This window comes from Equus quagga, chromosome 8 (assembly GCF_021613505.1).
Source record: "Equus quagga isolate Etosha38 chromosome 8, UCLA_HA_Equagga_1.0, whole genome shotgun sequence".
In the NCBI taxonomy this organism is placed as follows: domain Eukaryota; kingdom Metazoa; phylum Chordata; class Mammalia; order Perissodactyla; family Equidae; genus Equus; species Equus quagga.
This window is the reverse complement of record NC_060274.1, coordinates 120,762,093-120,783,487: the sequence shown is the minus strand read 5'-3', so window position 1 is coordinate 120,783,487 and position 21,395 is coordinate 120,762,093. Positions and strand designations below refer to the sequence as shown.

Below are 21,395 nucleotides of genomic sequence, written 5' to 3'. Positions count from 1 at the left end.
TCTTGGTCAGAACCTCCATCATCTCTCCTGACTTACTGCAATATCCTTCCACTCTACAATCTACTCTCAATATAGCAGCCAATGTTATCCTTTCATCTTATTTCAGATCATGTTATTCTGAACAAAATTCTCCTTTCCCATTTCACTGCTAATGAAAACCAAAGTTCTGACAGCAGAGTATAAGGCTCTGCCCCAATGAGTCTCACACACTCCCTGGGTTCATCTGCTATGGCTCATTCTGCTCCATCCACACTGGCCTCCTGGCTGTCCCTCCAACGTGCAAGGCACATTCCTATCTCAGAACTTGCACTTGCTGTTTCTCTGCCTGAGGGGCTCTTCCCTAGACTTCTGCATGGATCACTCTATTGTGTCTTTCATATCTTTCCTCAAACACTGCCTTCTTAGTGAGGCCATCCCTGACCATCCTATTTAAAACTACATATACCAACACCCTTTATTTATTATCTTCTTTTCCTTCATTTTTCTTCATAGCATTTATCACTTTAAATATATTACATAATTTGGCCCTGGGTTTTGACACCAAAAAAATTATATCACTTACTTAAATTAATTATTGCTGTCTCCTCCCTACTACTTCTCACTAGACTGTAAAACTCATGAAGGCGTGAGTTTCAGCCCCTAGCACCTAGAACACACTGACATAGAGTAGGTACTCAGTAAATACTGGTAACATGGAATGAATGAATGAAATGAACTAGCAAAGAAGGTAGAGAAGGAGCAGCCAGAAAGGCAGGAGGAAAACCAGGAAAGAGTGTTCAGGAGCAAGGGAGTGGTCAACAGTGTGGAATGCTCCTGATGTGTCAGGCTAAGATTAGAAACCAACAAAACCTACTGACGTGAAGGATATGGGAGATCCCTGTGTGAGCTGTTTCAGTAAAGTGAAGATGCCAGATTGGAGTGGGATGAGGACTAAATGGAGGTGAGGAAATGAAGATGAATGTTGGCAGCTCTTTCAAGAACTTTGGCTGTGAAGGAAACTAGAGAGATACAGGGAGAGAAAGATCAAGTGGCAAATTCCAGCTCCCACCTTAGAATGCAGAAATTGCTTCCACTCCCTCCCTCAACACAATTTTCCACCATCAGTAATAGAACTCAACTATCCTACCATTAGCCACCTCATCACATGTACATGTACAAAGAAGTTTGAAAGGAAATGTGTAAAATGTTAATAGTGTAAGAAATAGGGTGATGACTGATTTTCTTCTTTTTGCTTGTCTGCATTTTTAAATTTTTCTAAAATGGGTACATATTACTTGAGAGAAACACATACCCACGACCTGGAGTTCAAAGTTTCCAGTCTCTTTTGGACTTTCCCGTCTGGGTGGGTCCACTGCCCATTGTCAGGACAATCATGACTGACTCAGTGAATGAACAGCCCTCAAGTGGACGCCCACCCTCACCACCACTCAGGAGAGTAAAATCTTTTCCCCTCTCAGCTTATCACCATGAAAAAACCTTAACCAAACAATGACCTGAACATACACTCAAGGATCACACGCCCATTCTTAAACACAAAGAACAAGAGAACAGTTAGCTCTGGAACACCCAAGTTAAGACAATATGTTCTTTTCTTTTCTGTTTAATTTTATTGCAGTAAGAACCCTTAAGATGGAATCTACCCTCTTACAACAATGTTTTCACCTCATTTTATCCAAAAGGAGTTGATCCATCTACATGAATGAAAGGAGCATGAGGACTGAGCATGTTTCAGGAGTGTTTAGTGTTGCAATAAAAATCAGAAAAGTAATCTAACCTAGATTTAGGGAGGCCTCATAGGATAGGGAAGAGATTGCTAGAAAAGACTTAGAGGATTTGAATTTTGGTCACAGTTCAGCCACTTACTAGTTGTACGACTGTAAAAATCGGAGAGACCAATGTTCCCTTGTCTTTGAAAGTACAGCAACAGACTTGATTTCTAAGGTCTCATCCAGTTGTAACCTCAAGGATCTGTACTTAATGCCCTGCATATCCACTGCTCCTTCACTGTCAGGAAAATGCCTCCGCTGTCCTCTCTGGACCTGGGCAGCTTGCTTAGAGAAGGAGGTGGCAGACTGGAAGGGGCTGAGACCTGGTGCTACACCGACCCATTATGTATTAAACATACCATTTAGAATCAGGACCAGGGGACCCACCCCATGGCCAAGTGGTTGGGTTTGCACACTGCACTTTGGTGGCCCAGGGTTTTGCTGATTCGGATCCTGGGTGTGGACCTAGCACCACTCATCAAGCCATGCTGAGGTGGCATCCCACATAGCAGAACTAGAAGGACCGACAACTAGAATATACAACTGTGTACTGGGGGGCTTTGGGGAGAATAATAATAATAATAATAATAAAAAGATTGACAACAGATGTTAGCTCAGGGCCAATCTTAAAAAAAAGAATTAGGATCAGTTGCAGGAAAGAACAAAAGGTTCCAGGCAAAAGGTTCAAAGTCAGACTTTGCAGCAAAAACAGATCCTCATTCAAGAAAGCACTTGCAGGAGGAATCCAAGCTGAGGTTGCAGGATATCCCAAAAGCTAGGGAAGGCATGGTGTTGGGGAACCCAGAATGAGGGTATATTCAGGAATCCGAGAGGTGGGCTGTCAGCTGTCAGCTGGTGACAGAGAAGTCTGGAAGTAAGGAAGCATCAGCCACCAGGGTGTGATTCAGAGGCAGGACTAGGGGATGATGCCTTGTAAGCTTACGCACAGTATCTTTCCTGGACGAGCTGGGCATAAGGGTGGGGGCTCAGGGATGCCAACAGGGGAGACAGGAAGGCTCCAGAGGCATGATTTGACACCAGCTGCTCCTCTCCCCTGAGTTCATAAATATTAGCCAGGCAGCTGTCCATGCTCAGGGACAAGCCTTCCAATTCTAGGTTCTCACTGGCCCTCCTGGTGGGAGGAGTATGACGTTGGCAGGTAGGGTCATTGAGGCTGGGAGAAGCAACTGCCCGGTGATTAATTCTTTCCTTTCCCTGTCAGTGGCTCTGAGATTTGTGAATGCCGAGGACTTGCTTGGCCTCTGAAGATTCCATCTGGTCCAGCTCCCTGGGATTGATGAACTCTATCTTTTATTGCTCACCTGGCTTCTGACTCATGGCTGCCCAGACTCCGGGCCTGCCTCCTTGGTCCCGGCATCCTGCCAGGTCTGCAGCTGCCTGTGACCTGGACATGATGATGGTACCCCAAGGCCCTGACTATGATTTGGGGCCTGACTGGGAAGCTGCAGTAAAGCACTGACATTGTTCCAGGCCCTCTGGACCAAACACTCCCCTTCTCTGAGAGGGATGTAGGATCCCATTAACCCAGAACACCTGGCCTGGTCTTTCTCATCAGAATGTTTGGATGGAACCCCCAAATCTGAAGTGATTCTCTTCTAGGCTTTGCCGCAGGGCTGCTTCTCAAAGAAAGGACAGGATAAATGCATACCCCTGATAATCTAAAGAATAAACTCTATTCGGGTCACCAGGGAAACATTTGTGTGAGCACTCTCCTCTGCTGAATGGAGCCACAGGATCCTGCTAATGTGGATTCAGTGATGCTGACCTGCATGGAGGTGGGTCTCTGGGGATTGCACCATGATGGGAGGGAGGGGCAGAGTGGGAGGGGATTGCCACCATGCTGCCAAGCTTCCTTATCTCACTACCCATTGGAATGAGCTCACCTTAGATCCCTACTATTTTGCAAAGGTTTCAAACTTCATCTAAAAGTCAAATGAGCAATGACCCATGCTAGTCTAAAAGGTTTTACCTTCCTCAGGGTCCAACAGATCAGGCATTGGTCATATGAGGCCTTTTTGTCCCCACCACCAACACTGAAACCAGAGAACTTCTGCTATGGGAAGTGTCATCATGTATAACCAGCTTCCTGGAGATGTCTTTCCTTCCTCAAGAAACTTGCCCTGCCCGGAAACACCCTGCGGAGCACAAAGGCCAGGATCCTCACTATTGATTACTCTGGAATCCACCTGGAGGCAGGGTGGGGTGGGGAAGAGAACTCCACACACCACCAGCACAGATTCCATGGCCACTTCCTACTTTGTGGAAATAAAATTTACACACTATCAACATCCCCACCCATCCATGACTTAGCTCTGAGTCTCCCCTATGTGTCAGCATCCTAACCCCCAAACCCCGTTCCTTGTCTTCCTTTTCACTGAGTATTAAGGAAATTATTCCTGTTTAAAGGAGTACAGACCTCCATCACCACTCATTCTTAGACTCTTCTGATTTCCACCCAGCCGGCCATGCTATTTCAGGTATGCCTTGCCAAACAATCTGCTCCAGCCCTTTACCAAGTTCTCCAGTATCAGCACACCCACTTCTGGGGCCTCCTGTGAGCTACTAAGAGCTGCCCCAAAGCTGATGAAACTTGGGGGAGGCCTGACTCACCTCCTTGTCTCCATGAGACACAGAGACTCTGATACAATACATAGACTTTGACAGTAGGAACTGAGATGCTCCTGTCATCAGTGCTTTGTGACAGCACCAAAGACCTATAGCAGGGCTGCTAGTCACCCTGAGGAAAGATCGTTGCTTTTCCACTTCAAAATTTTCAAATAAAATTTCCTGAACCAAGTAACTCTAATTATTTAAAAAGCAAATGAACAAACACATACATAAAACTTTTCCTACAGCATCCAGGATGAATTTCCACCTGACGGGCTGAGTTTAAGCTCCAGCTCCTTCTCTTTCCAGCTGGGTAATCGGGGAAATGAAAGTGAATTGGCCTCTACTCCTGGTTTTCTCAGCTGCAATGCAAAGATAACAACCTCCTTAGTGGGTTGTTGTAAGAAGAGACTGCAAACTCTGTCAATTTTAAAGTGATATTTGTGTATTATTTATTATTATTTTATTCTCTATCTCCCCCACTCCCAGGCTCTTAGTAGATGATCTCACCTCCTACTCCTCAGAGAAAATAGATGCCATCAGACAGGGATCCCTCGTCTTCCCGACACCAAACATGCGATATGCTGGCATCTGCCCCATCTTTCCTTCTGCTAGAATAGAGGAGCTGGGGCCTCCATTTCAGCTCCATTAATCCCTCTCCCTGAGCTTTGCTCCCATCCCTTGGGGCTGCCATAGGAATTTACACTCAGTGTCCATTGATCTTCCTCTCTCCTATACTTTGAATCTCTCCCTCTCAGTTGGATCTTTTCATAGGCCCTTAACTGTGATCTAATGTCTCCCATTAAAACAAAAGAAATACTTTAGTAAGCCCTTGTGCTTTAGGGCTGCATCTCCATTTGTTGGGGGCAGGCGTGAAGCTTTGGTGCGGCTTTTTCAGTTCTGCAGATAAAAGGGAAATATCTTTGTTCTTGGGGACTCAGGCTTCCAAATGGAATGTTAACTGTCTTGCTTGGTCATTCAAGTTGCTACTATTAACAGGATTATTAAGCTCCTGAATAATTAGAGAACTCTCCCTGACCACCAAATATGTATTTAGAGTCTAGGGGTTCTTAAACTTTTTTGTGCCCTGGACCCTTGTCAATCTGGAAAATCCATGGTTTCCCTGTCAGAATTACACTAAATGCATAAAATAAAATACATAGGATTGCAAAGGGAACTAATTATATAAAAGCACCATTATTATGAAATTGTGATATAGTAATATATCTGCTTCTTTATAAAAGCATTAAATAAGAAAATGTAGAGTCAAGTTCACTACTACTATTATTTCAAAGTGGTGATGAACATAAAGGATGCTGTAAGAAATCTACATCATCTGTTGTATAATAGAAACATCTACGATTTTTATGGGGGATAAAGACACAGCACAACTCCTCTAATACTACTGTGGTTTGCTGCCTACGTGCGTAACTGAAGTACGTGGGGAATTTCAGTTACAAGTTAGTGAACTTGAAGATGTAAGCTTTCCCATCCAAGGTTATGGACTTTGGATTCCTTCCATGGATCTTGGGACAAGAGTCCCTGTTTTAGACAGTACTGTCTCTGAACTTGGCTTGTTCCTTCCGTCCATGAGTTATCCACAGGAGAGTAGGAGCATGAAGCAGCAACCACAGAGAGGATGGAAGCATAATTTCACCTTGGGGTTGTGTCCCAAAGGGGGCCAGTTAGGAAGTGTGAGCACCATCCTGGGGCATTCCGCCAAAGTCCTATATTTTTAGACTTTGGAAATGGACTGGTTAATATTATGATTTCACTGAGGGCCAAAGTGTAACCAATGAGTGGGGTTGGACATTTGTAAAACATAGGCTTTCCTCAAGGAATCCCATAAATTACTTGGGGTGGCAAGCATGACAAAAGGCAGGAAAAGAATGTGTATGTGTGATTTTTAAACAAAAAAATGATAATCTGTAATTCTTATATTATAGCCTGCTTTTTTATAATGTCACAATATATCATGAATAATTTCCTGTCAACAAATACAGTTATAAAATATTACTGATGGCTGCATAGTATTGTATTATAAGCATATACCATAATTTATTTAATTAATCCCCAGGTTTGAACATGTGCATTGTGTACAATCTTTCATGATTATGTAAATAGTGCTCTGATGAACGCTGTAGACCAAATCTTTGTCCACATTCTATTTTTATTTCCTTAGAATATTTCTATAAATGGAATAGCTGTGTCACAATTTAGTAACAACAACAACAGCAATGCATATTTTAAAGATCTTTTGATCAGTGCTGTCAGATTGTCCTCCAGAAAGGTTGCTCCCGTTCATACCAGAACTGGAGTCTTTGACCTTGTCTCAGAAGATGGCAAAGAGACTGAGAGAATGCCTCTAACTAGTAAGAAGTAAGAGGATCCTGTATAAGAGCCAGGAAGGAAGCAGGCCAGCATTGTGCTATGATATTCTACTATTCTCAAGTGCAGGAAATACCTTGAAAAGAGAATGTGGGATGGGACTGAGTCTTCAAGACCTGGAACCCCTTGTCTTGACTTAACTCATTTGGATAAATCCAGCCTTATACAGCTGTGTCAAGGGGACCTAGGGAGAGGTTTATAGCCACATTTGGACCAGAGTAACAGTGGAAGCTGTGGAATCAGAGAGCACCCGGAGGGAAGAGCTGTTGCAGGTGGGAAGATGTGGGCAGAGCTGGCCACTCGGCCCATTTTCTCCTGACCTGGAGATTCCTGTCAATGATTTCTCTTCTCAAACGCTAGGAGTTTAGGTGGCACTGCTATAGTAATGGAGGTTGTTTCTTCTTCTCTTTTTCTTTTTTACCATCTTTCCACTTTCTTTCCTTTGCAGCCAGACAATATACTCCAGGAGGGCAGAAACCATTTGATACTTCTTTTGTATAACTAACAATTGTAGGTATGGGAAAAAAATACTTTGTAATTCTCTGCACTGTCAAAAGAAGGTATCAGATCATGCCACCAATTTATGGGGCAATTAAATTCTAAGCAGACCTACAACTGACTGTTCTCTCTTCTCTCTCATGGTTTTATAGACGTAGATTTGGTTTATTTCTTCATGCACAGAAATCAAAAATCAGTTCTCTCTCCATAATCCAATCTCCCAGATCTGCAATTAGATTATTAGCATCTTCTCCCGTTTCTCCCCTCTGGGATTCCATAGAATGTAGCATTTATCACCATAAAGTGTGGTTCCCCATTCGTAAGCTAAAGGTTAAAAAATTGCATCCATAAGATTTGGTCTGTCTCCCTGTTACATGCCCACATCAGGGCTCCCTGGACCACTGCCCTGCTCCCTGTCCAACCTCAAGAGGAACATAAAAGCAGGTGGGGAGCAAACAGACCCTGGATTAGCATTTGCTAATCTGTTCAGTGGCGTTAAGGGGTCTGCTTGCTGACACTCTGGGTCTCCTGGGTGCTGCGTGAACAAAAGTCTCCTTGAGTTTTCTCATGGGACTTTTCTGGACTCTACTTCTTGCCTGCTGTAACTATGATGCCCACTTGACCCTTGCAACTTTGATCTCTCTCTCTCACTCTTTTACCCAGGAGGCCCTTGGTACCTACCAGACACGGTCCCATTAGCCAGAGGGCAATCCTCCCCTCTCTTGACTGCTTTGTGACATCCATGCTTTCATTTGTCAGAGAAGACCAAGGCTCAGAAAAGTCAAATTGGATTTAAAACTGTGTCTTCTAGACAGCCCCCAGTTCCTGACATTTTTATTTCACCCTAGGTGGGATTAAATTCCCTTCATTCTGCTCCGCTATCCCCAATCAGGCTTGGAGTTAGATTATCTGCACCATCCCCACACCCACCCCCGAATTTCCAGGGAGCGCCGAGCACAGGGAAGTCTAATACACGATCCACTTGCAAAGACTTCGCGATCTGTTTGGTGGACAAGACAGCGCGCAGGAAGCGCAGAGCAGCCGAAGCTGCACCCAATCACGCTCCCGCTGTGTCCCAGATGCAGCCCCGGGAAGAAAACAAGTGTTTGCGGGATTTGGCGGCCAAAGCCCTTCATCCTGGCGTTCTTCTCACCCCTACCCCACTTTCTCTTTGGGCATCCCCAACCCTGACCCTCAAAATCAATCACCCAGAACCGAACGGTGGGCCCGAGGTTCTTTACCAGGCTCCTGAGACCCAAGGCGGGCATTCTCCAGGTCTCCACAGCCCCCGGGCGCGAGCCCAGCGGGGACGCGGCCAGGAGCCCCCGCGTGGGGCTGGGGATGGGCAGGAGGAGGCGAGCCGAGAGGCCCCGCCGCCAGCCCGGCCCCCGGGGGAGCGCCGCGCGGTGCTCCGGGAGCGGGGCGGCCGGATCGGGGGCAGGGGCGGGGAGGTGCCGGGCGCAGCCAATCCCCGGGCCGCCCCCTCCCCGGCCGCGAGCCGAGCCGGGGCGGGGGAGCCAGGCGGCGGCGGCGGCGGCGGCGACGGAGGCTGCCGTGGGGAGGGATGGAGAGAGGAGGGGGGAGCGGAGCCGAGCGGAGACAGCCGCGGCGCTGCAGAGCAGTTGGGGCGGCGGCGCGGCTCCTGGTGCTCCCCCCAGCGCCCGCCCCACGGCGCTAAGGGCCCGGCCCCGGAGGCCCCGGAGCCATGGGCTGCATCGGCTCCCGGACCGTGGGTGGGTACCGCGGCGGGCGGGGGCGGGCGAGGGTAGGCTCGTCCCGGTCGGGTCCTCCGACCCCCTCCCCCATCTCTCTCCGCGTCCCTCTGGGGACCTCTCTCGGCGCCCGCCCTGCCCGGCTTCGCTCCCTCACTTTCCCTCCTTGCCCTCGCGGTCCTTACATTCCTCTCTTCTCCCCGCTCTCCCCTCGCTCCTCCAGGGCTTGCATCCCTCTGGCTCGATTCGTTCTCTCCATCTCCCTCCAGCTTCCTTCCATCGCCCTCCCGCAGGCGCGGTCCCTCTCTCCATCATCTCTCCATCAACCTCCTCTTTTCTCCTCCGTCGCTCTCCTCTACTCTCCAGTCCCCTCACCCTCCGCCTCCAGGCCATCCTCCTCACTCTGCCTTCCCCAGCGCCTCCTCGCCCCCGTCCATTTCTGGAGCAGCCCCCCTTCTAAGAACCCCCAGCCTCAATCTCAGTCCCAACTATCTTTCGCATGTACCCCAATCTCCAGCCCCCACCCCCCCGCCAGGCTCCATCTGGCTTGGGTGCTTTGCCCCCATCTCTTTCCCTCTCAGTTGCCTTTTTCTGTCATTCTTGCCTCCCCCGATTTGCTTTGTTCACGTGCATTTTCCCTTCGGGGCGGGGGCGGGCTGAGCCTGGTGCCTGGGGAGGGGAACGGGTTCCACGCCCGGAGGGAATGGGGCCGGGCTGAGCTGGGGTGGAGGGGAAAAGCGGTGGAGCGGGGAGGAGGGAAGGGTTTAGAGGGACCGAGAAGGGTCGGGAACCCGCTCTCAGGAGGGTGGAGCGGCCCGGGGAAGGAACCCCAGGACCTGACTGCACCTGTCAGCGGGGGCTGGCGGGGCGGGGCCGGCTCTTTATTTACCTTTGACTGGGGAAGGGCGCAGAGGCGCCTCCTAATTCGTCTTCTCCCTTCAGCCTTGCCTTGCTACCGCCCCCTTACCCCCACCCCAAGCAGTCACTCCACTCTCACAGCTCAACAAATTAATCCAGCCCTCTCCCAAACCCCCCAATTTTTCCCATTCCAACTCCCAATTTCTCCCGCCTACACGCCCCAGTGACCTCAGGCTGAGAGAATAATTCGTATTATTATTACAAACAAACTCACTCTCCGGAAGCCTGATTTCTCTGAGACCCGATTTATTTCCATGGATACCCCCCTCCTCTTCTGCTTTCACCTCTTCTCGGGGTTGTCTCCCTCCCCCTCCCTGCCCCCCACAGCTCTGACTCAGCTGTCCCTCCTCTACAAAGGCCACGTCCCCCTCCCCTCTCACCCACTCTGCCCTCCCCATCTCTCCTCTCTTCAGAGATTGTTCTCTGGCTGCCCCATTGCCGCTGCTCTCTATGCCCAGATGTTCATCTTTCCGCTACCCGCCCAGCCACAGCCTCTGGTCTGATCCATCTCGCCACTCCCTTGTAGCCCCAAAAGAAAGCAGGCCCACTTTGGAGGGGTCCTGCCTCCCTCAGACCTGTTAACCACAATCCCTTCCTTTTGCACAAGCCAGGCTGTTGCACGCTGAATGCCTCCTCATGCCCCAGACTCCACTCAGTTCTCCCCTTCTCAAGAATGGGCCTCTAACCCTAAATTCAGAATCATAAAACTTCACGTGTAGAAAGGATCTATAAGGTCAGATGGTTCAGCAGCCATCTGATGCTTGAATCCCTCTGTAACTACCCAGCGGGTTCTTCCCCAAGCCTCCCAGTAGATACCCCCTGCCTCATCCCAGCAATCTCCCTTCACAACCAGCTCTGGCCTCGCCTTCACAGTTATCATCCTCCTTGGCCCTGCGGTTTCCCAGTCAGCCCTCAAACTTTGTCCACCCCCTCCCACTGTCTTTTGTCTTCTCTTTGACTTGAATTTCAATTCTCTTAGTTCCCATTTTAAATAGTGCCCTGCTCTCCTCCCTCTGTCCCACTCTGCTCCCCTTTAATACATCACTTGTCTCCCAGCAGTCCATCTCACTCTGCTTTCACCGCTTCTGGGAGGACACACCCAACTCCCACACCCAACTCCCGCCTCTATTCCCACCAAACATCCTTCCTGTTAGACAAATTGACCAACTCGCGTGGAGGGTCCACTAGGGAAGATGCAGTCCTTCCACCTCACACATAAGAAAGCCCGCACACAGAGAGCTCACCTGGAGAAGCTCTGCCCTGATTTGTAGTAACATAGTAAGTGAAAAGCACAGCTCCCACGTCCTTCCATGTAGAAACCCTCCGAGATTCCTCAGGACAGAATGAAGAACTGTTTTCCTCTAAAACCAACCACTGACCACCCCTCCATTCAAACAACAACAAATAAGGGAATATAACACGTTTTCTGAGTGTGCTATTCTTATTTGAGCTCAAACTGAATATTTTGGCTCAGCATTATGATTTCTCCTACCAAATATTTGGGGAGAGTAGGGATGTAAAAGGAAACGGGCAATCAGAGGACAGAGTGGTAGCTGGAGGGAAGGGAGGGTCTGGAGGGGATGCCCCAGTGTGTGGTCTCAGTGTTCTGAGACCAATGAGGGGCCTTTTGGGTGGGACATTTGGAGGTGAAGGTGGAGCGACTAACCCTGTGGCCACTTCAGGGAATGAGGTGATTGCAGTGGATTGGAAGGGCCTGAAGGATGTCGACCAAATCAACATGGACAGCACCAGCTCACTGCATGGAAGCAGCCTCCACCGGCCATCCACAGAGGTGAGGCCTCCTGCTCAGCTGCCCCCTCACCAAAGGACCTCTCAAAGACCCCAGGAACCGTCATAAACAAAGATTCCTAGCTGCCTGGTCCTTTCATGATCTTCCTAAATTCTGAGACAACATTCCAAACACTCCTTCAGACTGACACTTTTATACAACATGTCTCCACTTCCCTCAAAATACAAGCCAAATGTTCCACGCTGAGATCCTATTTCCCTATGTTAATCTCAGGAAAGCCTTCCCTACTTCACACATTTCTGGAAGTCCCTCTGAGGAAGGAGGGGTTACTTGCATTCCTGGAAGTGCCTGAGATACCCACTCCTTTTCCTCTCTCCTCACAGCAAACCCGAACTGATTTCTCCTGGGACGGCATCAACGTGAGTACAGTTGCCCCCAGACCTCCCCAAAGCACCCGAACTTCTCTTCCTTGTATTCTCCCATAGGCCATCTACAGAACACAGTGCTCCCTGACTCCAACAGGCACTGTGAGCCCACACATTCTCTGCCTCCCCCTAAACTTTCACGGGTGTTTGGGGGATATGCCTCCTTGGGACTCCTGGGTATAATGGTTTCCTTATCACCTGCCCTAGCTCTGATCCTTCCTTGTGGAAACCATGAACCCGCCACATATAAAGCACCCCATACCCTCTTCTTCCTCTGCTCCTCTTCCCACATTCCCTCTCCCAGCTCTCCATGGAGGACACCACTTCCATTCTTCCGAAGCTTAAGCGAAACTCTAACGCCTATGGCATTGGGGCCCTGGCCAAGTCATCTTTCTCAGGTGAGACTCCTGACCTGGGGATGCATCCAGACAGGGGAATGCTTATAGGCTCCTGATCTCCTTCTCCCTACTCCTTCAGGCCTGAAGATGACCTTCATCACCCTTCCCCTGACCTATTTGCTCTTTCTGTGAAACTTTTTCCAGTCTTCCCCTTGTATACAGAGTCCTAGGGGGTGCCCACCCCCCGATGGGATGGAGTCCCATGGGACTTGGGTGTGGATAATGGGAAGGATTTGGAATGGATATTGTGTGATATTCTGGAGGATGTGGGGAATGTCTGGCCCCTCAGGGATTTCGAGAAGCATGAAGGACCATGTGACAAAGCCCACAGCCATGGGGCAAGGCCGGGTGGCCCACATGATTGAGTGGCAAGGCTGGGGGAAGGCACCAGCCATTCAGCCCCAACACAGCCACGAGGCGGTGCGCAGGGATACAGATGCCTACTCCGACCTCAGCGATGGCGAGAAGGAGGCACGTTTCCTGGCAGGTACTTGTTCCCTGGACCCTTAGGAGACACATTTTCGGATGCCCAGAGACTGACCCTCCATCCTGATCCCCTATGACAGGATTGACTCTAACCATATGATGACCATAAGACTTAATTTCCCAATCAGTTCTAATTTCAAGTACTTTGACTTATTAATTCTCATAAATGCCCTCTAACATTTTTATTATCATCTGAGAAATTGAGGGGAATCACATGGGATTGTGGGTCCACATGTCCCAGATGCCCTCTCTCCTACATGGTGGGACTATCTAACCCTGGACCCCCTCAGTACAAGAAAGAAAGGCAGGGACCTTGGACTCTGAAAGGCTCTGCTTCTACTTATGTTTCTTGAGGAAAAAGAAAGGAAGGCTTTGGGAGTCTTTTTGAGCCTTTGCCCACCAGCACATTGCAGTTATGGATTCACTTACTGGACTCATTACTTGTGACAGCTTCTAGAATATGAAGGGGCCTGGGTGAGGACAGGGTGGTGTAGACAAGAGAGTCCATTCTAGGAAAGAAGTATAGGTACAAGATAGGCATATAGTGAACTTACAATGGTGGCCAAGCCCTGGTGGCAGGTCTCTATAAGATACCTAGGAAGAATGATAGATCTGGGAGAGATGGGAGGTATCTTTGTGTTGGTGATAGAAGAAATATCAGTGGGAAGAGGAGACAAATATACAGCGAGTGGGAGGGTAGTAGAGGGCAGCTAGCAATGTAAGCTTCGACTTACTCATGGCTTGGAGTAGAACGAGGACTCCCAACTCTACCCATTCCCACTATTCTATCCTCCCTCTCTTCTTCCAATCCCTTGAACTTTCAACTTGATACCACTGTGGACCTACAATCCCATGGTGCTCCCTTGGGCATTCTCTGTTGATCTTGAGCCCTTCCATCTAGATTCCTCTGTCCTCAACTACCTAATACTAACTGCCATTCCTAAAGACTTCCAAAGATAAACTTCTGGAAATCCCTAATTTCAATCCCTTAGGATATCTCACCAGAAGACCCCCAACTCTTTCCCCTAGGAAGCCTAAATCTGACCTTCTGGGAAGTCCCCCACGATTTTGCCTTGTTTCGGGGCATATACAAAGGCTGTGCTGTCCAATACAGTAGCCACTGGCCACATGTGGCTATTGAGAACTTGAAATGTGGCCAGTCCGAATGGAGATATGCTGTAAGTGTAAAATATCAACTGGGTTTAAAAGACTTCACGTGAATAAAAGAATGTAAAATATCTCATTAATAATTTTATATGGATTATATATTGAAATGATAATTTTTTCTATATATTGAGTTAAATAAGATACATTATTAAAATTAATTTCACCTGTTTCTTTTTAATTTTAATATGGCTACTAGAAAATTTAAAATTGTGTTAAGTGGCTTGCATTATATTTCTATTGAACAGCGCTGCACTGATGTACCCCTACCCCATGCATGTGTCTAAGGGTTCCTGGAAGATATTTTGTACTAACTACATTTCTTCTCCCAGGCGTCATGGAACAGTTTGCCATCTCTGAAGCAACACTCATGGCCTGGTCTTCCATGGACGGTGAGGACGTGAGTGTCAATTCCACTCAGGAGCCATTGGGCTGCAACTACAGTGACAACTACCAGGAGTTGATGGAGAGTCAGGGTGAGGGATGGTTCCAGAATCCAACCCCATCTAGGCTAACTCCATTCATCTCTGTTCACCTCAGCTTTCCTACACTCCTCCCTCCTCCATGCTTTACCCTCAATTCTCTGTACAGAATATTAAGGGCAATTGTCGCTGCCCTTGATATTCTGTGACCCGACTGACTTCCATGATTCTCTTTCCAGATGCCCTCGCTCAAGCCCCCATGGATGGATGGCCTCACTCCTATGTGTCCCAGGGCATGTACTGTCTGGGGTCATCGGATGCCTGGGAAGCAAGCGACCAGTCCCTCATCGCCTCTCCAGCTACAGGATCCTATCTTGGCCCTGCATTTGATGACTCACAGCCTAGCTTGCATGAAATGGGGCCTTCCCAACTTGCTTCAGGATACTCTGCTCAGGAGCCTCCACCTTTGCTGGGGGGAGACACTGACTGGGCTCCAGGGGTGGGCGGGGTGGACCTGGCAAGGGGCCCTGCGGAGGAGGAGAAGAGGCCATTGGCCCCCGAGGAGGAAGAGGATGCAGGATGCCGGGACCTGGAGTCACTTTCCCCACGAGAAGACCCCGAGATGTCCACTACTCTGAGCCGGAAGGTGTCTGATGTCACATCCTCAGGTGTGCAGTCCTTTGATGAGGAGGAAGGCGAGGCCAACAACTAGCTTCCTCCCACTCCACGCCCTGCCTTCCATGCCCACTTGAGGGGCATGGCTGCAACACTACCCTCCCTTCCCCCAGCGGTACGGCTGAAACCTGGGCAGAAGACCTCGAGGAACCCGGGAGCTGCCAGTCCTCGCCAGGAAACTAGAGGGCCAGGATGGGATTTTATCCAGGTTTACGCTATAGAAACTACAGGTCCAGCGACTGAGCGACTAGATGGCTGTGAACTTTGCTTGCCTGTGGGCTTCTGGGTCTGTGATGATGAAGCTCCAGTGTGTATCAGAGGACAGGAGGACAGAGCGGCCCGTGGCCATCAGCTGGATCTCAGTTTTTCACTCCCTGATTTCGTCTTCCAGGAGCCTGACTGTGGCTGTCTGAAGGCCTCCTTTCTTCATGTCACTCTTGCTTTTTCTGACTCTGTTTTCTCTGGTTGTGGCCCCAGCTCATCCCTACTAAGAGGAACAGACCTCAGGGGCTGTTGAATGTGGCTCAACGGCACAGGGGAAGCAATGTAAAGGCCATGCCTCCTTAGTGGGTGGAGTGCCTGCCTCAGTGGGTGACGTGGCTTCTGAGACCAGGAGTCACAGAGGAGGTAGGCATGGCCGCTGGGATGCACTGGGGCACAAACATGATTCTTTCTATCAAGGCCTGCCCAGAGACCGCAGAGTCACTGATGAGACCAAAACAAACATGGCCACTTGTTCTGGGACCTTGACTATCCCATGACTGAAAGGAGGATCCCAAGGATCTGGGAAGGACCCAGCGGGGCTGGCTGCTCCAGCTCTTGTGTCCCTTTTCTGCCTTCTTCCATCCTCTGCTCTGGGAGCCCTGACCCTGAGGGGGCGACACAGAATGCAGGTGTCCTGGCCAGGTGGGGAAGCATGAGGGCTGTGTCTCCCTCCATCTACCCCCCTAATTCTCTGGAGCTGTTTACACTTTTCTCTTTGCCTTTTCTACATTTTTATAACTTCTTGGGGACTCAGGGTTGAGTGGGCTGGAGGGAGGAGTTTGGTGCTGTGAGGCACCAGCCTGGGTGGGTTGTTTGCTGAGGAGCATTGTGGGCACTCGGCTCCTTTTGCCCCTTTGTCAGCTCCTCCCAGGACTCCAGGAGGGCCTCCCAGGCATCCTCCCTCCCTTTTCCTTTGCAGGCCTCTTGCAGAAGGAGAGAGGAGGATCAGAGTAGTCTTCCTTCCAGGATGGGTTTGCAGTGAGGTGTAGGCCCCTGAAACTGCTTGCCCTCTCAGACCCAGTTTCCATTGCGGTGGGGGCTTCTGCACACGTACGTGAAGCCCCAACACTTCTATAGATCCTGACGGCAGGGGACTGGTGCAGAGGGAAGAGGCAGCAGCTGTGGAGCTGGCCAGCACGCTGCCCCTCCCTGCTGCAGTGGTCCTCCATCCCTAGCCCTTGGCATAGGGAGAACCTGGGTTGGAGAAGGAAGCTGAGAGGGTCATCGTCCTACCTGCCCTCTTCCCTCATGCCCGTCTAAGGCTCCAGCTCCGAGGCCTTGTGTCCTACCCAAACTCTGTCAGGGGTCCTACTACTTTACACAATGCTGGGAAGGGAGTGCTGTCACCCTCTCCCAGACCCTGGCCACAAACTACTCCCCACCCCCAGGCCCAGACTTCTATTTCTTTGGAATGAGGAAGTTGAGGGTTGGGGTGTTTCTGTCCATCTGTTCCTGCCCTCTCCTTGAGTCCACACTTTCATATACACGTGCTCCTGAAATGCGGCCGAGGCTGGGGTCCCATATCTTCCAGGGGAGGGGGAGAATGGCTAGCCTGGGCTTGGTTCTTGGAGGAAACAGGAGTAGACATGGTGGGCACGGTGGGTGCAGAGTCACTGACCTAATCTGAAGCTCTCTGGAGAGAACACCACCTGTGTTTAATCATGTGACTCAGGAGGCACTAGGACCCCATGTCTAGGAGCTCTGGGAAGTGGCCTACCATGCCCTGGCTGGCTGCTGGCTCTGGCCCTAGACTCCTGCTTCAGGTCCTTGGGGTTCTGCATGCTCACGGTTCCCTCCTCCTACAGGGTCCCTGTTTCCGCGCCTTGTGCCACCTACTCTCTCAATGCATCATCTTTTCCTCTTGGTTTCATCCCCTTCATGTCCCTTATTCTGCCCCCAGACCACAGCAGACATCCACTCCAGTGAGTGGGTTCATTCATTACAGTTCCTTTTGCTCAGGGCCCTGTGGAGTTAGGAAAAGTAGATTAAAGTAGCATTGTCTCCTCCCTCCCTTCCCCGAGGAAGGCAACCAGTCTCTGCTGAAAGGTGGCTAAAACCATGAAGGAATCTAGCAGGGTTCATACATGAGTGGGGGCTAGGCATCCCTGGGTGCCGGCACATCACTACAGACCAGAGGTCAGGTGGGGGGTCTGCAGTTTTCAAGGAGCTCCCCTTCCGCTCTGGAGGGAGAAGACCCAAGGAGCTGGCCTGGGACCCTCTTAAGACTCTTGTAGAGGGAGGAGCTGCCTCTCTGGTGCTGGGGGCAGGGTGCATGGGGTTTGCTTACAGCCTATTTTAGGGGGAGGGGAGGGGCATGTGCAGGAAGAGGCTGGTGGGGGGTGGGGGAGGGTTGCTTTTCCTTTGGGGTTAAAGGCTGTGCAGCACGTTTTACAGCAGTCCTGGAACAGGGCTGTTTTTATATTATTGTGAATGAAAATGCTCTTGCTAAATGATTTTCTTTGGGTGGGGGGGTGCACTTTCATTCTCAATTCACTTTATTAAAGGAAAATCCAAATCTTCCATTCCTCCCCTCCAGTGCCCCACCTACCCCCCCCCCCCCCCCACACACACACCTTCCTGTCTTTGTGTTAAGGAGGGGATCTTGGTGAAAGGGTTTATTGCCTTCTCCTTGCTCCCACCTGTACATCCCATCCTCCGTCCTCCAGGTCTGGGGAATATCCATTCTTATGGCCAGTCTTAGCATGTTATCTTAATGTGACATTCCCACTCCAGGCCCAAGAGAGATTCTATGACATATATTACAGAAAGAATTATATATAAATATCTATATATAAATATTATAGATTATATACACATGGGCACAGGCTCCCTCCCCGGGCTGCAGCCTCTCTCTCTTGGCCTGGGGAGGGGGAAAGGATGTATGCTGGAGAGGGCTACAGGCTGTGTTCAATGGCACTAAACAGAATGTGGTGGCACCTTTGACTATGAGTGTCTTATTTGGGGTGATGGAGACTGGGCACAAGGAAGGGGAAGGAGGAGAATGTCCAAGAGGGGATACAACTGCAGAACGGAAGAAGGCATTAAAGGAGGGAGGAAGAAAGGCCTTGGGTGTGGAAGCGAGGATTTTGGGATGTTCAGAGCACCTGGGACCACTTTATAGGAAAGGCAGGTTAATGGCAGGCTCCCTGTTGCTGATTCGGGGAGGATAAGGATCTGAATTCCCAAGTGTGGGAAGCATCAGAGATGCCTGCCATCTTGACAGTGAACCCCCAGCTGTCCCCCCCAGAGGAGAAACATAGAGAACTCATCTAAGAAGGGCTGGTGTGTCTGAGTGACCCAGTGGCCTGGCTGCCCTGAGCCTTAGTTCTTGGCAGGAGAAGCCCCAGCCAGAGCAGCTTGAGGGCAGAGCTGACCGTGGGCAGAACAGATCAATGGCTACAGTGGGGAGGGGGAGGTATTCTCTAGGGAGTGACCTGGAAACTGGAGGATGATGTGATGTGAGATAGGACAGACTTCTGCTGGAGGGAGTTAAAATCATTGGGGCAACATGAGTGTTTGGCAACAAGGCCCTTGCCCTTTCCATATGGAGCCTTCCACAAAGAGACCTTCTCTCTTCCAGCCTGCTCCCCCTCACAGTCTCTTCATCCACATTTTGCTGCTTAAATTGGGGACAAAGGAGGGGCAAGTGGAACTGGCCTTTCAGTGCCCTAGTAACGGCCCTTGCCTGGGGACAGATAGTGGGAGCCAGGAGGGAGTCTGGAGGCAAATTTTAGGGAGTGGATATGAGCAAGTGGGAGCACAGGAGAGGAGAGGCGCTTTGAGAGGATGAGCTGTAGACAGTTTGAGAGTGTATCCTGGGGCCATCAGTCCATGAAGTGGTCCCATCTCCTCCTCCACAGGGCCACAGTCATTCCAGGCCTCCGTTGACCCAACCCCTGTGGAAACTGACAGACAGGTAGGCAAGGCCAGGAAGGCACTGGGATGAGAACTCTGGGGCATCATGGGGGAGTGAGGGGAGGCAGAGATAGGCAGGGTATCCCCTACCCACACTCCAGGAATACTCAGGAAGCCCCACAGAGTATCAGGGGCCCTTCAGTGGGGTTAGAACCACCTGCGTGTCCTGGGGATGGGAGGACATGGCCTAAATAATTGACCGAGGCTACTCTCTGCCCAAATTCTGACTCTTCTTCTCAGACTGTCACTATCACATTTTAAAATGCCCAGGAGGCACCAGGATATTGTTGTGATCTCTCCAACATCAGGACATACCCTCTCCCACACAAATCTGTCCTCTGGCCCAGGCCTCTTGACGGTCTGCATGAAGAGGTCTGGGGGTGGTCAAAGGATCAGTTCATCCTCATCTTCCTCATCTGTGGACCGAAGACTTGGGCCCTGCAAGATGTCAGCCAGCTCCTCTTCTGGCCCCGGACTCTCCACCAGCTCCAGCTCCTCCAGGTCACTCTCCACCTTGGCTGGAGCCAGGGAGAGGGGGTGCTCTTGGGAGGGGGGTGGCACAGGGGTCTCTGGGGAGGCAGGAGGCATATCCTCTGCCTCAGTGGCCCTAGTTCCATCCTCAGGCAGGCTCCACGCCTCTGTGGGAGGGGGCGGGCCCCCAGGATTCTTTCGAATTGAAGTTGTATTCCTGAAGCTGGCAAGAGGAGGGCGGAGTTGCACCCCAGACTTGGTGTGCCCCTCAATGGCCTTCTGCAGCTGGAGAGTAGAGGAAAAGGGAAAGTGGGTATGGAATTGAGAAGAGAAAGAAGATGGGGCAGTGTGAGACCTAGCTACAGGGCAGTGAATCTCAATGCCCCTTCCGGGTCCTCCTTTGGCCCCTTCCTATTGACCTTTAGGCCTCTTCACACACATCCCATTTCTTCCCTCTTCCCATGGCCCTCCCCAGAATACACCCTATGATACCCTGACTCATGCTCAGAACCCCCACCCAAACCCATGCCATCCATGGCAGACCACGGGCCACATCTGGGGTGGAGAGCTATGTCCCCTCCAGGACTGTGGCCATAATAGACTTTGCAGTCCTCTCTACCTCCCAATTGCGGCACCCGCCCCCTCTCCATTCTCTGCATGAGAAATAGAGAGGGAAATCTGGGGGACCTCCCAGATATTAAAACCATCCCCTCCCTGTCCCCATCCCCTTGTCCTGAGCCAACCCCTCCCTCCTGCAGCTCAAATGGGACACATCCTATTACCTCCTCCAGGGCCAGCACACCCCTGAGCTTCCCCATACTGGTCACATAAGCAAGGTGGAGGCCAAGGAGCGAGAACAGCGTGTGAGTCTGCACGGAAAGAGCTGCAGGTCAGCGCAGGTCTGGCCCCACACCGCCCCTGCCCTCCCAGCTGCCCTGAGCGGTCAGCAAGGACTTGCTTTGTGCAGGGACGTCTGCTCCACCAGCTGGAAGGGAGACTGGTCAATACAGCAGCAGTCAAAACAGACAGGCTGGCTCAGCTGCTCCTGCTCCCAGGCTTCAATCTGTCAGGCAGAGTAGGGGAATCACCCAATGTCAGGGAACCCCCTTCAACCTCAGATCCGCGGCTTTGGCCTCAAAAGTTGTCCCAGCCCCAGCCCAGAACCCTGAAATACACAATGAACTATCACAGATCCTGCAAATATCTAGACCTCCTCCCTTCTCCTCAGGGGACAGCACCCTCGTTTCTCCTCCCTCTTCAGGCCCCAAATCAACCTTCACCCTTGGGCACTTAGTACAGGGCTCCTTCTTGTTCCTCAATTCTCCCACCCCCTGGTGCCCCAAACACTTGTTATTTCCATCCATCTTTCCAGTCTTATTTTCCACCGCTCCAGTGAAACCAGACTGCTTTTGGTTCCTCAGATGTGCTTCCCTCTTCTGCATCTGTGGCTCTCATCACGTGGATTTCCCTTACCTGCCCCACACTGCCCCTATACTGTGTTCCTGACCCCTTGCC

At 50.5% G+C, this 21,395-nt stretch overlaps 2 protein-coding genes across 2 annotated transcripts in view; one reads left to right on the top strand and one right to left on the bottom strand.

Annotated features, from left to right (window-relative positions):
- Window positions 1–8,816: 8,816 nt before the first annotated feature.
- On the top strand, window positions 8,817–17,859 carry FAM131B (family with sequence similarity 131 member B). Its single transcript, XM_046668827.1, has 7 exons — window positions 8,817–9,013; window positions 11,593–11,702; window positions 12,044–12,079; window positions 12,390–12,483; window positions 12,773–12,970; window positions 14,466–14,609; window positions 14,795–17,859. The coding sequence occupies exons 1-7, from the start codon at window positions 8,986–8,988 to the stop codon at window positions 15,265–15,267; spliced, it is 1,083 nt and encodes a 360-aa protein (XP_046524783.1). The 5' UTR covers window positions 8,817–8,985; the 3' UTR covers window positions 15,268–17,859.
- Window positions 17,860–18,051: 192 nt separating this feature from the next.
- CLCN1 (chloride voltage-gated channel 1) overlaps window positions 18,052–21,395 on the bottom strand; it is a 30,545-nt gene continuing 27,201 nt past the window's right edge. Inside the window, exons 21-23 of the mRNA XM_046668826.1 lie at window positions 20,839–20,943; window positions 20,663–20,749; window positions 18,052–20,165 (exon numbers count right to left, since the gene is read on the bottom strand). Of these exons, the coding sequence (XP_046524782.1) occupies window positions 19,794–20,165; window positions 20,663–20,749; window positions 20,839–20,943 (564 nt within the window). The 3' untranslated portion in view covers window positions 18,052–19,793. The remainder of the gene's footprint in view (window positions 20,166–20,662; window positions 20,750–20,838; window positions 20,944–21,395) is intronic.